This window comes from Equus caballus, chromosome 8 (genome assembly GCF_041296265.1).
Source record: "Equus caballus isolate H_3958 breed thoroughbred chromosome 8, TB-T2T, whole genome shotgun sequence".
In the NCBI taxonomy this organism is placed as follows: Eukaryota; Metazoa; Chordata; class Mammalia; order Perissodactyla; family Equidae; genus Equus; species Equus caballus.
The window spans coordinates 83,165,669-83,183,750 of NC_091691.1; the positions used below are offsets into that span (position 1 = coordinate 83,165,669).

At 42.9% G+C, this 18,082-nt stretch overlaps 1 protein-coding gene across 1 annotated transcript; it reads left to right on the top strand.

Moving 5' to 3' along the window:
* The first annotated feature begins 657 nt into the window (after positions 1–657).
* On the top strand, positions 658–17,853 carry ST8SIA3 (ST8 alpha-N-acetyl-neuraminide alpha-2,8-sialyltransferase 3). Its single transcript, XM_023648274.2, has 4 exons — positions 658–1,414; positions 2,784–2,903; positions 5,320–5,877; positions 8,473–17,853. The coding sequence occupies exons 1-4, from the start codon at positions 1,236–1,238 to the stop codon at positions 8,753–8,755; spliced, it is 1,140 nt and encodes a 379-aa protein (XP_023504042.2). The 5' UTR covers positions 658–1,235; the 3' UTR covers positions 8,756–17,853.
* The last annotated feature ends 229 nt before the right edge of the window (positions 17,854–18,082 follow it).

The following is an 18,082-nucleotide window of genomic DNA, read 5'->3' on the forward strand; positions in this document are numbered from 1 at the left end:
CTTCAAAAGAGACTTCTGTGCATTTATAATGGACAGACATGTACAATGCCTTCAGCTTCTTGGTGGCTCAGGGCTAAGTTAAGCGGCCCATACTGAAGGCTTAGCCACAGGGATGAGTCAGAAAAGTGGGCAATGGAGAGTAAAATCAGGGCAGAATGCGCCAGGCCTGGTTAACTCAGGGGCATGCCCCCTGACCACCTGCTGTGTGCTGGCAGTCGTGCTGGCAAGAGGACAGGGGAGGGGGAGCCAGGCCCTCCACACTCACAGTTCACCTCGCAACTTTGCTAGGCATTACCCATCTTTTAGAGAGAAATAAGGTATGTGGAGAGCTGAGAGGCAGATAGGGGACAGATTCTCGAAAACTCCAAGGAGGTTTTAAGCCCTCACAAAGCAGACAGGCCCAGTAGCTGTCTAGCGCTTCCTTGCCGGGATGCTGTGGCATGTGCTGTTCCATGGGGCCCAGGGAAGTGCCTATGTGGTGAGGAGAGAAGTTCTTAAACGTCTTCCTTGCTAACACCATTCTCCCTGCCTCTCAGAAGCACCCAGCTGGTGTGTATCCTCCAGGACAGCAAATCCAGTTATTTATCTCCATATTCCGTGATATATTTATAGAGTAACGAATGGCCTATTAAACTAAGTTTGGGCGTCTGTCTCGCCACAGCCACGTCCTCGTCCGCGTCCTCAGCCGGGGAGGCCGTTGACGTGGGCTGCAGCCTTTCAGCCTCAATTCCCCTCCCTCTGCCACCTCCTCTTTATCCCTCCCTCTTCCTCCCCTCCTCCGCTTATTTGGGAGATTAGAGTTCATTAATTAAATCTTGTGCTTAGATCGAACTGTAACATTATTCCAATCACATTTATCTTGCAGGCGGCGGGGGAGATGGCAGCCTCACTGAAAACGCGCGGGGGAGCCTGAGCCGGCGGCCGGAGACGCACGGCGCGGCGCGCTCCATCGCCACGCCGCCCCGCAGACCCTCCATCTTCCTGCTCAGCCTCCTGGCCCCACTCGCCCCTGCCTTGGGGATCCGGCTTCTCTCTGGGGCGCCTGCCCGCCCCCACCCCACCCCACCCCACCCCACTCCCGGCCCTCCGCGGCTCCCCTGCCCGGTCCCCCTCCCCCGCCACACACGCTGACACGCGCACGCGAACACACACACTCACACGCTGACACGCCAGCGAGCTGCTGGCCGCTCAACGGAGCGATTTCCCCGCTTTCCCTGATCCCAGCACAGCCTGGGATGAGAAATTGCAAAATGGCCCGGGTCGCCAGTGTGCTGGGGCTGGTCATGCTCAGCGTCGCAGTGCTGATTTTATCACTCATCAGCTACGTGTCCCTGAAAAAGGAGAACATCTTCACCATTCCCAAGTACGCCAGCCCGGGGGCGCCCCGAATGTACGCGTTCCAGGCGGGATTCCGGTGAGTGCGGGCCTCTGAGCGCCCTCGGGTATCTGGTTTGTGGGGAAGGGGGTTGTTTTGGCTTCTCTGAGACACTTGGGGCAAGATAACTGCGTGGTCCTTCCACTCCTCTCTCTGATTCTCCCTTCCCCCTCCCCTTTGTTTTTTTTTTAACCAAGAGCACCTAAAAGCCGTTGTCCTAATCTCTGTAATTGCATTTTTCGTATTCTTCCTCGACATCCCTTCCCCCATTTCAAAAATGGGAGGAGGGTATAAGGAGAATGATGGTGGAGGGAGAGGCAATGTGTGTGTTTGGGAGGGGGTGGTGAATCGGGAGGAGGACTTGCATGAGGTTAGCGCCTTCTCCGCGCCCTGTCCGCAGACTCGGCGGCCGGGCTCTGAGAGGTCCAGGGGCGATTTAATGGCGCAGGCGCCGGACTCCCCTTGCGCTCTTTCCACTCCCCTCCCCCACCCCCCACCCCATCAAATGATGTGCGGGTCTATTCTCATGAAACCCCTGGGGTATTCTACCTCGATCTTTACCCCCTCCTCGTTTTCACCCCCCCCTTCCGGGATTTTTGTAATTCCCCCGCCCTCTGCGGGAAGCGAGCCTCCTAAGGGCCGCCTACCCTCGCCGCAGGTCCAAGTCACCGCCCGGCCGGCGTAGGGCTGAACTGGGAAGGCACCAGGCGCGGCTTGGCACAGCTCATCAAGAGCCCCTGTCCCTACCTGTGACCCCTAGACGCTGTCTCAGCAGGGTCCCCTGAGGGGCAGATGGCAAATACAAACTGCAGCCTGTGGTCCAAGCTGGGCCAGAGGTGCGGAACCTAGAGAAGCCCCAGCTGGGCAGAAGAGCGGAGCTGGCCGACGGCCTCCGAGGGTCCCCAGGCAGGAGACCGGGAGTGAAATCAAGCATAGGCTCGGGAAGGAAGAGGTTAAGGCGAGAGCCACCCTCAGCGTTCCCCTGGGTCTCCGGTTTCCTCTGCCCTTTCTCCAAAAATCAATTCACCCGGACGACGGGAGCGTCGCCCGCGAGGCTGGCGGCGGCGCGGCCGCTGTCCGCGGTGCTGACTCCCCTCGTCCTCGCTGCGCATCGGGCTCCAGCCGTGCGCCGGGCTCCCGCCCCTGCTCTCCGCCAGACGGCCATTTTATGGGTCTCTCCCGCGCCCGGAGGGATGGACAATGGAGACGGATTCCCTCAGTTTTCTTTATTCCTCCGGGCTGTATTGGGGAACAGAGGGTAGACCAAATGAGAGGTGACTTTGGGGCGGGATGGAGCCAGTGCGTGTGCCAGCTGCCCCCCGCCCCCACCGGCTGAACTTTAATGGCTACCTCGGCTTCCCCCAGCTGAGGCCAGCACGTTTGTCTGTGTACTCATGCTCCTCTCCAGGTCACAGTTTGCGCTGAAGTTTCTAGATCCGTCATTTGTGCCCATTACGAATTCTCTGACCCGCAAACTCGAAAAGAAACCTAAGTGGAGATTTAATCGGACAGCGTTTTTACATCAAAGGTAGGATAGGGGGGAGAGATCCAAAAGGTGTTTTTGAATCCTGGAGCTCAAAAAACAAAACAAAACAAAGTAATCCACAACAGCAAAAATCTGTCCTCCACCCTGAGGTATTTGTCTTGTCTTCTTGGCCTGACTGCACAAAAGCTGATTGGTAAGCCTTTTTATGTATGTAGTGCCTTCTCAGAAAACATCAAGAAGACCAATTTGAATGGAAGAAAAAAAGATATTTCTAATATCCTCCCTAACTTAGGCTTAATTGAGCATCATGATTCATAGTTGATGTGTATGGCTAATACTGCCAAAGCTATCTAATTTTTAGAAAGGTTAATTGGAAAAAGACCACCCAGTGCATTTTCATTCCCCCACTGAAAAAATTTGAAAAAATAAAATAGTATTGTCTCATTGAAACACAAAGAAAATACTACAATCCATCTCTATCAAATTACTCGTGAAAATCTTAGCCCAAATATATGCAAGTATTTAAGTATGGTTTTGTTTTGCTTTTGCCTGTTTATTTTCATTAAACCTTTACAGTTTTTAATATATTGTAAAAGCTACCCAGCATCTTTCTTAATAGTTGTTCTGTAGCAGCCTCATTTATACACGAAGGAGTTTATGTGTGTGTATGTGTGGGGATTTTTGTGTTTTTGTTTTGTTTTGTTTTGTTTGAGGTGGGGAAGAAGGATGAGGTTTACTCAGATGTATTTATTCTCCTCAGTGATTCTGGTCTACTCTTAGCAACCCCAGATAAGTCATTACTCCTTCCTTCTTGGTGGGATTACAATGCTGCTAAATGGAATGTGAGCCATCTAGTGTATTCATTAGGTGTGTGAATACTTATTTTACAAATACTTATTTTACCACTCTATTTAGGGGATTGCGTTTAGCCATAGCATTTCTGGTTACTGCACTCTCTCTTTTTAATTTTAATCTAATGACAGAATTAAAACAAATTCAATAGATATCCATGGTGTCATGAAAATATTGTTTATTTGAAAAGTTGACATATAGTCATGTGATTATGATTAAAATTTTTTAAACACTGTTTAATTAGGAATTAGTCCATGACAGTAATTGATTAATTCTAAAACCCTAGAAGTGCTTTCTTTTTTAACTTTTGGGTTTTCAATCCAATATTAATTTTATAGACAACCTAGAGAACTCTCATGAGTAGAACATATACTTTTTCCCAAAATATATTTCTATCTCAATAAAAATATTCTTCCCACACTAGGCCATGTGACCCAAATGACCAGTCAGAACAATATTTCTTTCTCAAAACTCTCCTCCTTTCAATCCATTTATTATGTAATCTTTCATTTCCCCAGTGTTATTTTAAACTTACTTTACCTTTGTCACAGCTTATAAAGAACAGTATTGGTAACTTTTGAAGTTTTGGATTAAAGCCTTCAGTTTATGCTGCTCTATACTTTGATGAATAAAGTGATTTTTAAAAATAAAATTCCAGTTAAAGTGATGATATGCAAAGCATTTCGTTTCATTTCTGCTATTTTTTAGGCAAAAGATGCAGGAAATTCAATGTGATTTCTTAGAATTGGAGAATCTAGTAGCAAAGTAACATGTTACTGGTCTCTTAAACATTTTAAATAGCTGAGACTTTAAGATGCTTAATTTTACTTAATACTCAACATGAAAGCAACCTGAAATTAGTGCTAAGTTTCCCCCTTGTCTTGTTTATCCTCTGAGTCCTTAGAATTTACACACGTTTTCAGGATTTACAATAGCCTGTTTTTCTAAGAATTAGATTCTCCAACTAAATTGTGTTTTTGTATAATCAAGTAGAAATATGCCCCTGTTTCATTATTCAAAGGACCTTAATGAGATTATCTCATTTCTATTAAATATTCAACTATACCCACTGCTATTACCATTTTCATATTTTAATAATAGATAGTACTATACTGAGTCATCTGTTTGGCTCTTATTTGGACACCAGTGATATTTGATACTCCTTGAATACTGCAGTCCCATAGCAAACAAGTAGTCCCTAGTTACAAACTCTAAGTCACCAATGTTTGTGCATTAATGTGAGCTCTTTGGGGCCTGTGTAAATTGTCTCCCTGTATATTCTGACACAGTATGGCCTGCACCTCCCCCTTGATCAAATACACTCTTTATGTAGAGCAGAAAACCAAAGAATGGCAACTAGAACTGTAAGTTACAACATTTGCGAGCCTCGAAGGATTACATCCAGAACGTGACTGAAAGATGAGTGTATGTCTGAAGATTCTGAAGCAGTCCTCCCCTCAAAGACCACAATTGTTATGAATGTATATTCTTTCTTGGATTCAATGTGCCTACGATTCTTGTCTGAATGAAATGGCAGCATAAGACATAAGATGGAAAATCAATTCTTTTGAATGGGATGCATTTAATGAATTTCTTTTTATTTTAGGCAAGAAATTCTTCAGCATGTCGATGTAATAAAAAATTTTTCTTTGACCAAGAATAGTGTTCGGATTGGACAACTGATGCACTATGATTATTCCAGCCATAAATATGTTTTTTCTATTAGCAATAGCTTCCGATCACTGCTTCCAGATATGTCGCCCATTGTGAATAAGCATTATAATATTTGTGCGGTGGTTGGAAATAGCGGGATCCTGACAGAGAGCCAGTGTGGACAAGAAATAGATAAGTCAGATTTTGTTTTCCGTTGCAATTTCGCCCCTACGGAGCCTTTCCAAAGAGATGTTGGAAGGAAAACCAACGTTACCACCTTCAACCCCAGCATCCTGGAAAAATATTACAACAATCTTTTGACCATTCAGGACCGTAACAACTTTTTCCTCAGTTTAAAAAAGCTCGATGGGGCCATTCTTTGGATCCCTGCGTTTTTCTTCCACACTTCAGCAACTGTTACCAGAACATTAGTTGACTTTTTTGTTGAACACAGAGGTCAGTTAAAGGTCCAACTGGCTTGGCCTGGAAATATAATGCTGCATGTCAACAGGTGTGTGTATTTTATTGCCTTTAACTCATACCCCACCAGATGGCAAATCAATATTGTAATCTCTTGGGGGTGGGAGCTATCCGATTAGTTGTTGTGGTTAGCTTAGTACTTTAGGACAAACTCTTATGTTTTGTAATGAATGAATGAGTCATTCTAGGTAAGAAGTTCAATCTCCTACTCCCAGCTGGTAACCAAGTGCCAAACGGAGGGACTGGTGTTTCATCAGCCTCTCCTCTCTATTCCCTGTCCCCTCCCTTGGTAGAAGCCTAATGAACAGTCATGGAAATAACCACAGATCAAGAATTTTCTTTAAATGGATACCTCCGTCCCAATAATGCCAATGGCTAAGTTAGACAAATCAAGTAGTTTTTTCAAAGAAGAGGCAATTGACTTAAAATGTTCCTTTTTATTTGATGTTTGGGTGTTTTGTAGATGTCCAAGATTAACAAGCCACCCAGATAAGTCATAAATTGCATAATCTGCCTTTATAATTTGGGATTTGAGTGCTCAAACAATGGTAAATGTGTATTTTATGAGCTCATTGTTACCCCTTGTAATTTGATAGACAGATTGACCAGAAATGCAATATTCCCGTCTAGTCTCATGGGTCTTAATTCTGGCTGTACATTAGAATCACTTGGAGGGCTTTAAAAAATACTTTTGCCTGGGCTCTATGTCAAAAGATTTTGAGTAATTTGTCTGTGGGAGAGGGGAGAGGCCCAGGTACTTGGTATTTCTTAATAACTCCCCAGATGATTCTAATATGCAATCAGAATTGGGAGGCACTAATTCAGGGCATTTTATAAAGCAAGATTAATCATGGGATTTTTTTTTTCTTTACATCATCTGAGGAAATTGCCCCAACTCTAATTTCCCCTATGTAAGTAGCTCCACTGTCCTAACATACTGTCCAGGTATTACTGCAAGTTAGAGTGGGTTCTGGGAGGCCCGGTAACAGGGAATTCTAAAGATTTTTATCCCATAGTAGATATTACCATTCTGTAGTCCCCTAAAGTCTTCCAAATTTAAGATCTCTTTAGTTGACCTCTCATAGAAGGAGGAATCATCATCTAATAAGCTGGTACCTATCTAACAAGTAGGGTATAACTTATAGTGTGTATATATATATATATATATATATATATATATATATATATACTATATATATACTATTACAGGTAGCCATAATTTATAGTGCAAACTGGAACTTTTCTTTGAGACAAAGAGGATGCTATTAATAATTACAACAAAGGTAACAGACAAAACTGGGACTGTCCCAGTTTCCCAGGGTGTATGGGCACGTTTTTAAGAGGTAATATAGCCCAACTCCTAAGTTTAAAGATGAGTCAAGTGAGCAACAAAGAACAGGAGTTATTGACCCAATGTCACTGCCCAAAATGGCAGAACCAGAATCTGAAGCCAGGCCTCTGCCAACCTGTCCTGTGATCTTTTGACCTCATCGTTTTTCTCCCCTCTTGCTCCATTTAAGTTCAGCTGTACCAAAAGAATTATCAGAAGTCATTCTAGGTAAGAATATTAAAACCAAGACTAACCTTTTAAACTCCAACTGGAAGGCAAAAGGTCTATCTTTGAAGCCTTCAAGTAGTGAAAAAGGAACTACATGTGCTTAGAAACTTAAGGAAACTTGCCTGTGTGGCCTGTCCTGCCCTCAGCTTTTCAGAAGGCCTGTGGATTTCACCATAATGCCTCACAACTGCTCAGACTTGAACCAAACACAATGGATCAATGAAAACTCAAAGGAAATACAGTCCATAGAAACCTGATTGATGGGCAGTTTAATTCTGCCTGCACAGCCAATAATAAACATACACACACATACTCCACAGCAGTCTCAAATATTCGGCGGTGAGGTAGGAAGGCTTCAAATTACTATCTAAATATGGAAGAAAAAATAACCATAATTTAGCATTTTCTTAAATTCAGAAAGTGAGTAAATACTTTTCTGATGTTGTGGCATGCTAAAGAAGGGCTTGTGAGCCCTCAGTTAGAAGACAAAGGAGAAGGGAATATGATTTTTTACAAGAGGTTGGAGAAAAATAAGCCCTCACAATCTTTCCAAACCCAAGAAGAAGGACTTATCTCTAGGTGTAGTAAGGAAGTGACAGAGGAGGTACCCTTAGACTAAACAACCTCCTCCCCACGTCCAGGGGCCCTTTATGTATGAGAAGCATCATCATTCTCATCAGTGGCCTTCTGTGGTGTCACCATTGAGTCAGAGTCACTACTCTTTAATACAACCCAGAGGCAGGACTGGCATCAAAATGGGCAACCTGTGCAGTCACACAGGAGCCGTGCTCAGAAGGGCCTGGCACTGGGTTTAATACTCTGCTATCACCCTCTTGAAATTCTCAATGACTTTTGAAACAAGGGCCCACATTTTCGTTTTGCCACTGGGTCTCACAAATTCTGTAGTCAGTCCTTCCCAGAGGCATTTTATAGTCTAAAAGATAGATTCAAAGCAAGTATTGTTTAAGGTACTTGAAGAAATGCAGCTTCCAGCCCAGTCATATCGACCTATCTGATTGAAACTTTCAACACTGGTCTCTGAATCCACCTGTACTTATTGTTCCACAGGTACTGGAAAAACAAACATTTGTCGCCCAAACGGCTGAGCACAGGTATTCTTATGTACACCCTTGCATCAGCAATATGTGAAGAGATCCACTTGTATGGATTTTGGCCTTTTGGACAGGACCCCAACACAGAGGAAGATCTTCCATACCATTACTATGACAAAAAAGGAACCAAATTTACCACCAAGTGGCAGGAGTCCCACCAGCTGCCTGCTGAGTTTCAGCTGCTGTACCGAATGCATGCGCAAGGGCTCACCAAGCTGACTCTGTCACACTGTGCCTAAGAACTCCAAACAGAAAGTGCCAAATGGCTGTTTAAAAAGTGCCCCAAATCAAATTGAATAGTCATCAGAATAGAACCCTAGAGAATTTCTTATAAGGATTGTCTGCCACTTAAAAAGAAAGACGTCTTCACTCCCTCTTTTGCACTGCTCTTGTACGGGGCTTAGCAGGACAGACGCGTTGAAGCCACATGATTTAAACTTGATTGATAAAAGGAATGTTACATTTGGAACTATGCTGCTAACAAAATGGTTTGAAGTATTTTCATGTTTATATTTTAATAATAAACTGCCTCTCATTTTCTATGAGGACTAGAGCTGCAGTTTCTGCAGCTTTGCTCAGACACAGTCCTCGTAATCAGATTTGGGCAGGATTTCAGTTTTGCCTGGGTGGGATCTGACTCTTAAAAATGGAAACATAAAAAACTGGTTTGCTTATCTGATCTCTCTCTCACTCTCTCCTTCTCTACAACCACTCCTCTAGTCCCACCCCAGTGGAGTTTAATAGTTTGCTAGGAATCATATTGAATTAGCTTTGCTTGTATGTGTTGCATCTGTACTTGATGTGTTCAAGGCTCTGGGTAACTTTGATGTTTCATGACAAACCGAGAAAATCATGATCGATCCCTTTATGATGACTTCTATGAGAAATGTCTCTTAGGAAGTTCTCACTGGTCCATATAGTCACTCTATAGCAGAGTGGTCCCTCTGTGGTAGGTGGCATGTAATGCAGTGCATCTTTCACTATCACAAAGAAAGCCTATGTCGTAGGTGGCATCACATCTCTTGACATGAGTGCTATTGTGGCAAATCATTCTGTTGCCACATCTGCAAGGGCATTCCACCCTGAGTTTAATGCTTCCTGCAATCCCAACCCAGGTACTGGGCTGGTAATTCTCTCAGAATAGAAAGGCAGCTTAAGAGCCTGGGATATAGGGAGGAAACAGATGATTAGAAGTTGTGATGGATCCCATATACCCTAAAGTGTTGTAACCACGTTGCCTGTTCAGAGCGTTTGAGAACCAGCAGGGTTAGAGTAGAGTAGAAGCTCCCAGGTTGGCTAGGGGAGGCCCCCATGTGAAAGTGCTGAATATCACTGTGTCTACTAGCACTGCCCCAGAACCATTTGCTCCCTTTAAGACAATTGTAGACACCCTATATTCCCTCTTTCCACTGAAACCGGATCTATACATCTACAAAGTAAGCTTTTCAAAAGGAAAAGCCAATGTGTAGTGGCAAGATTTGGTACTAAATAACCCTTGGAATTTGAGATGTGTAGACCTGCCATGAAGGAATTAGTTGGCCATTCTCTTTTTCGTTATTTCAGCCTTAGCAGTAGAAATCACATCACTCCTCTCCTTAGCTTTTCACTGAGCAGCACTTTGTTGTTCCAATTCCACCCAAAGTCTGGCCAAGTTGATGTTAAATTTTAATAAGAGTTTCTTTTTTCTTTCCAAATGCCAGTCAAGCACATTTGTAATATATTTGGGTGGAGTAGCTTTTTCTTTTCCAGAAATTTCATCGAGATTGCTTGCACTGTTACAAATACTATTTAAAATAATTGCTGTAGTTCAGTAATCATCTCACTGCCCCTCCTTGGGAAGGTATAATCATGCCTAAAACTAAACCAATACAGGGGCTGGCCCTGTGGCCGAGTGGTTAAGTTCGCGCGCTCCGCTGCAGGTGGCCCAGTGTTTCGTTGGTTCGAATCCTGGGCGCGGACATGGCACTGCTCATCAAACCACGCTGAGGCAGCGTCCCACATGCCACAACTAGAAGTACGCACAACGAAGAATATACAGCTATGTACCGAGGGGCTTTGGGGAGAAAAAGGAAAAAAATAAAATCTTTAAAAAAAAAAACTAATCAATACAGTAAGGAAAGACACAGTCTTTATGCTCATGTTCTGCCTAGTTCTAAAGGGGAGCTGTCTTGTTCTAATTTTTTTCAGAAAGCTAATTAAAGCAGCTTACATAGATCCAGATATTAACTAGTGAAGGAAAACCATACAGGTTTAAATGTGTCACCAATGGTGACACATCTTACAACGTTGTATGAATGGCAATCATCCAAATAGATGGGAAGAAATAGGAATAGATGTTTCAAAAAACAGCTCGATACTTGAAATAATTAGAGGAGACAGTAAAAAACATTTTTAAATTCAATGGTGTAATTTGACGGGCATCAAAACTGCACCATGTTCACTCCGTGTCACTTTGGAGAGGATACCACTACAGCTCTCATGCTGAGCTGTGTTAGGATCGCTGCGAGAATGATAACTGACACAAGTGTTTAGTTGGCTCTTCTGAAGCACTTAGTTCGTTTGGTTATAGCTAAATGATTTTAATGCCAGCCTTGCATGGGCCAGATTCTGACTCTGGAGTTTTAATCCCAATGTGCCCATTAGATTTCACTAAATAAAAATACATAGACACTTTGAGCCAGGCAGGTTAAAAGAGCAAAAGACTAGAATTCCTAAAACCAGTTAATTGTTCTATGGTAGATCATTTAAATTACATCTCATCATAATGTCAAGTGTTTTTGGGAGGGGGGCATTGTTTAAAGTTCAGGGAGATTTTTTAAAATCTCACTTCACTTCTGGCCCCGTCTTAACCTACAGTGAGAGGACTTCTCCAGCTCCCAACATCATTTCATCTGTTGCTTTCACAAGAACTCAAAATGTCGAGGAAATGGACTTGTCTCCCAGAACTAGAAGGGCTCAGAGATCAGGCTCATTCCTGTTTCTAGGCAGGACTTCCTGAAGCTGATCCCAAAAGACCACCCTTCTCTTTTCTCTAAAAATCTCTGAAGAAAACCCAAGGCCCTCGGTAGTAGTTAACCACAATTCTCATAATTTATAAATTCTTGATATACAGCCTATATCCCTCTTATTGGAAAAATTAGGTGCAATATGTTGATAAAGCATTTATTCCAGTTTTCGGCGTGTAATGAGCACTCAATATATGGCAGCTTTTACTGTTATTTTTATTGTTAGTTATACCCTTGACCTACACTTCCAGCATAGAGAAAAATAGCCTGTAGCTGATCATACAAAATCTCTTTTTGTTTTTAAAGACTATTTCAAAGATAAAATCTATATAACCACTGTCATGACAAAAAGAGTTGGGCAGTCCCATGAGTCCTGATTAGAAAGGCCGTGGTGTAAGCAACCAGCACTTCTGGGCCTGTGTGGTCAACAGCAGTGAACTGGGCAGGCAGGACCATTGGGTCTCTCCTCCTGATTCAGCTACAGATACATAATACTGGCTTTGGTATTCCCCTTCCTTTACTGGTTCTAGGTTAAGTGCATCCTTTTGTCAGAACCTTTCTTCTTTTTGGATAGTCACAGCAGAGTCCATCCTCAGCTATTGGAATAAATTTCATCATAAAACCCCCACAGCTATCTACACATGACACCATCACAAATGACCAATTGAGTTGCAGAGGGGGAAGAAAAACCCACAAACATTTAGCCACCTGCTTAATGCTAGTGCCTCAGTTTTCATCAGTTGTTCTGAGTGTCATGTGCAGACATGTAGATCCAAGGGAGACAAGAGTTAAAATGCGGCGTCAAAAATCCCTCCCACATCCAGAAAATCTTTCCCATATTTGATGATTAAACATCTATGGTTCCCCTGCCTTTGATTCTCTGTCTTAAGTGTTCTTGACCATTGCAAGAGTGCTATGTTTAGTAGTGTTGTGTGCCTAGCAGTGCTGACTGTGATTACTGGGCCATCTGTCTGTAACTTTGATGTCAGGCACCTGACCATGGGGCTACCAGCCAGGACGTGCAAAGGGAGAAGCTCCTCCAGCCTCCTTGTGCCTGGGCCTCCATTATCCACGAATGTGAGTGCCAAGACTAACCTAATTTGGTGGGGAAGCTGAGGAATGGAAGAGCACTTCTTCAGACCTTAGGCAAGGTATTAATTACTAGACCAGCAAAGAGGTGTTGACCTGAGGCCAGGGGAAGCAGCGACAGAATTGTAGAACTCTAGGACACTGGAAAGGGAAGAGCCTCTCAGCATGTCTAATTTTTGACTTTACAAATGAGAAATGGAGAAAGAGACAGGCTAAGTGATTTTCCCAAGATTGCATAGGTAATCAGTGGAGAAATTATGATTCCTTGTCCAGTACTTCCTGGCCTTCTCAGCATCAAATGAAGATAGGCTCAGAGGGAAAGTGATTTTGGTCTGAGGTCCACAAGGTACAGAAAATAAGTTAAAAAGGCTGCAAAGGAGGAAAAAAGATTCTCCCCACCGCCCCCCCCCCAAAAGATATTTATTTCTCAATGCAAAACAGTAAAGGAGCTGTTTGCCTAGATATTCAACAGTCCACTGCTAAGAACCTACATTCTCCCCTGAAATGAGAGAAAACTCCCTTAATAAATTATGATTCTAGTAAATCACTATTCAGTTACTAACAGCTCACAGCTGACAGCTGGAGTCTTATCCAATAATCTTTCATCTTAACACCTTGTTTTAGTAATATGTATGCATAATTTAAAAGTTGAATACTGAGGATGGTGATGTATTTCTCCATATGTGTAATTTTCAGCTGGGGCCCCTTGAGGTAAGAAATACCTTTCTCAATGCCTTCCATATTGTAAGTAACTTCAACAGCAGACTTTGCATTATTGCATTTAGTACAGAATGCTAAGATGTGCAAATAATAATGAATACATTGGGCTGGGTCTTCACGTGCAAAATAGCAGAGCAATTTTCTGTATAATTCTGGATCCTTAAATTGTTTTTGCCCTAATTGTTTGAATGTGCCAGGCAAAAGTATCTGGTTAGCCTCTACTTCTCCCTGAGTGTATAGAACTGTCCTTTGGTTACAAAGAGAGTTGAGGCTGTACGTGTATGCGTATTTGGCTGAAAAACCCAGACGGAGCATCACTGGTGCTGGGAACATAGAGCCTCTGGGCCACCTGACTGACTTATCTGGGCTCTGTGGCCCGATTAATCAAGGCCACAGGTGCGTTGATACTAAGGACCAAAATGACTAAATATGCCTCTCTTACACTCTGATTGCTTTGCCACATCAATATAACATTTGAAATGGGAAATATCTTAGAATGTCATTATTGTATTATTTCTTTTTCTTGTGATGACTTATTATTGAAGATATATGTTTGAATAGATGCTTTTATCCTCAATGAAGCTCATTCTCTTGTTGTTGATTACAGTGGAATCACAGCGAAGATGCCTGTCGCAGAGTAACTGACTCCAAGTTAAGATTACAATAGGGTTATGGGGTTAGGACCTGGATTATGTTGCTGATCCACCAGCAAACAAAGCTGTATGAAATGAGAAGCTCTTTAAAATACAATTCTTGTTCCCCACCCCAGACCTTTGACTCAGAATGTCCTGGGATAAGCCTAGCTTACAGAGATTCCCAGGTGATTCTGATGTGGCCAGCATTTGGGAGCCAACAATATATAGCAAAATCATATATACCTTTTTGACCAAAGTAGCTGAATGCTTCTCACTCCTCATGAAATTAATATCAGATCTGTTCCTTGAAGTTATCATGACACATGGCAATATAGACACAGTCTTAGTGACTCAAGCATTCAACTGTTTTGGCTGAACTGACTAATTTGTCACTAATTTGTAAGCAAATAGTAACTGATTAATTTAGTCAGAATGGATGCCAGCCTGAAGACAGTCAGAGTGGGGAACATTGCTTTAATATACTTTACACCAAGAACAGCTCTTTATATTTCATACTAAGAGGCAGATCTCAGATCACTCATCTTCACAAATAGATTGAGAAACAGGAAAGTTACATGATTTATTCAGATTCTACTTGGTTGTCATTCCCAGAGCCTAAAATATTCCTAAAGGGGTCTTATTTCTCAACCTGCAAGTAATGCCCCAAATGCAAAGGTCCTCAGGTTAAAATGAAACCGATCAAAAAAGCAAATTCAAGAAACTAAAATTCTAAGACCAAGTGAGTATGAGAGAGGTGGTCAGTTGGCACTGGCTGCCTTGTGCCAGCCTCTGTTGAATAAGATGCCACCATTCTAATGAAGTTTTGGCCAGGCTCCTTTCTATAGCTGTGCTCATGTCTTTCATCATCAGAGATACTAAAGGGCTCCTTTGATTTCCCTTCTCTGGGATTCAGAGACAATTTTAGCTCTTTTGTGTGCTGCTAAATGTTTAACAACTGGCTCTGGAGAAGAGTGGAGCCCCGATTTGTAGCCCTTGCCAATTTCCACGGTGTACTCTCATTGTAGCCAATTTAAAGCTACTAACTTGATGTCAACCAGCTGAAAATGTAACAAAATGTTTTCAAGAGCCAGTATGAGCTGGCTCCAGCACAGCACTGCCTGAACAATTTCTGAATCAGTGAGTACCAAATAGAAGAGGCGAGCAGCAGCTTTGGAGGGACTCCCAAGTGCCCCCTCCTCCCAAGGAGGCATTTATACTTTAGTTAGTTCTACTGATTTTTAGTATGTTATTGGGTCCTTGAGGCTAAGGACCCTAAGGTGTTCAAAATATTTCCTAGCCATGTGACTTTTAGGAACCTCTCAACAGACTCCTCAGTACCTTAGGAGATTACTAGCCATGGCTTGTCTAATTTCTAAGGGTGACCTTCTAGGTCAAAATTCTTCAATTAAACTGCCAGTTGAAACCATGTTGGCTGATCTTTTTTCATATCCTATAGTCCATTGCCTGTTTCCCCAGTTCTCTAATTTTCCCTGTCCACTTGCTCCTCGGCCTTTTGACAGCACAAAATTCACAGGCATCCAGAAATCAGTGCCCATAAAGGAGCAGGGGAAGAGAAAGACATCCAATAAGCTTACCTGGCCCCACCGCACCTGGGGAAGCTCCATAGTTCAAATGTCTCTACCCAGCTAAGCCTCATGCCCAGGGTTTGAGTAGGTACTTAGCTGGGCTTTCCTTGCCCTCAGAGAAGTTCCTAATGGGAAGAAACACCACTAGATAAGAACACTACCAGGCAAACTTTGTCGAGGAAGGCATCATGTGATGCCTTGCCCTTAGCGAAGCTAGTGTAAGGCTGGACTCTGAAAAAAACCTACCCACAAACATTTGGCCACCGCAGTCCCCTGGGCAGTGAGCAGTAGGGCAACTTTCTTTCTTCCTCACCACCAGCTGTTCACTACTGTTTAGAAATCGGATACCCTGGTGAGCCACAGAACAAGCTTTGTTGGTAAATTAAAGGTTTTTCTGATGGAAGTCATTCTTAGGTGGGCTTAATTAAATCCTTTGGAAGGCAATGCTGGGAAAAAATGCACTTAATTCTTCAGATACAATAAGTGGCCATAGGTTCTCATTCAGTGAGCAGTAAATCAAAATTAGATCATGAAGGACCAAATCTACTTTCTCTGCTGTGGTAAAATATCCTACAGGTTCTGTAAGGCATTTCGAGACTGTAAATGTTTGAAACTCAACTTGGACATTTTCTATGTATGGTGTTTAAAAGGCCAGGGTATACCACCTCTCTTTTGTGTTCTTCTTAACAGTCATCGAAATGAGCTTGTTTCTCTATACTGAATAAGCTACATATTGTTTTAAATGAGTCAGATACACGTTCAGATGTTTTCCTGTATTCACAACAAATTGCATGTAGCCTGGGCACAAAATAGGCCTTCATCCTCTGGCTCTTTGCTGGACACCAAAGAGAGAAGTCCATAGCTACAAGCAGAAGGGACTTGACAGTAGGCCCCATCTTATTATGAACAAATTCACAGCAAAACCAGCCTTGGGGAACCAGCCACTCCTACAACATTTTTAGCTAGGGAGGTAGGGAAAAAATTGGTAGATAATGGGAGAAAGGATCGGTCAATGTGTGAAGGTGGAATGAAGTCAATGAAGTACTTGCAAAAGGGAAGGGGAGGTTTCCCACTGAAATCTGGAATCTAGACCATTTTTCAAGACTTGGAATAATTTGTCTCCATGTCAGAAATGCTCTTTAACCACATTTCAAGATCCAGATCTGAGCTCTTACTATGCAGAAAAGTAGCCTTACAGACCAGAGCTCTGGGAGGGGTTTATTGATGGGTTGAGATCCAGTCACCAAGCATCATCAATTAACACTGAAATTCTCCCAGGACATAGAACAAAAATACTGAAATATCACAATGTGGCATTGTTTACTCACATAGGACAGTCACCTAAGTCCATAGCAGAACTTCACAGATCTAGACATTATCTCAGGTCTAGATTCCAGATCAAGATCCTCAGTGTGGAGATGAGACACTGAGGTTCAGAAAGGAGGAAGTGACTTATCTGCCCAGCTAGTTAACTGGAATTGAGTCTGGGTCTCCGAGCCACTGATTCTACTACACCGCACCATACTGCCTCCATTCTTTACATGGGAAGTTGACAATCCATTGTGAAGGCATAAATCAGAAGTCAAGACAAAAGAATTTTGTGATATCTTCTCTCACTTAACTTACTTGGTTTCACCATTTTATTTTAGCATCATTTTAAAGAATGGTATGTCAATGTAGAGTGAGGAACAAAGCTTTCTATAGAGTAGTGATGAAACCAATAGGTCAAAAGGCGAGAGAACAGTGAATGTAAATTATTGAAGAAATGGCAAGAAGCATGTGTCAGGGAAAATAAATGCTTCTTATGTTCTTATAGTCATGGAGCCCTCCCCCCACACGCTTGATGCATTTGTTTTGGAAAATGCCATTTTATGCTGAGAGACTGGCACTGAAGACTTCACTCCTCCGCAACTCCATCAGAAGCACTCTCGCTCTTTGGAAGAGGCTACGGCCCTTAGGAATTAGACTCACATCCCTTGTGAGAGGCAGCCTCAGCTGCCCTTGAAAACAAGCTGCCAGACTGACAGGGCCATGGAGACCTGAAAGAAGCCAGCATTGCTGAACTGAGGAACATGTAAATATCTTCTGCCTTCTTGGTGAACAAGGATGACCATCTTTCTTTTGTAGAGGTAATCTCGTGTATATTGTGACTATAGTTTGTGAAGACAATGCAATGATTTGCTTCGACAGCTCCCCAAATGTACCTGTTAAGTGTGAATGTGCCTGCCTCATTGCCTCGTGTGCCAAACACGGTACTGAATGCGTTCTTTTTAAATAAACTGTTTTATTGTGCATTGGAAAACACTGTCAGTTGTCTGTGTCTCATTCAGAGGATCCCACATACCCACACTAACACAATCCATTCAATGAAGAGACTAAATGCATCCTCCTTTTTATCATTCTCTGTGTTTTCTGTGTGTTTCTCCTTGGAGATTTGTAGGACTCCAGAAAGGTTGGGCTTGGCTGTCTACATGAGCTAGCAGCAAATACTGAAATTCCTCCATGCACAATTCTTCAATAGGTCCTTTAAA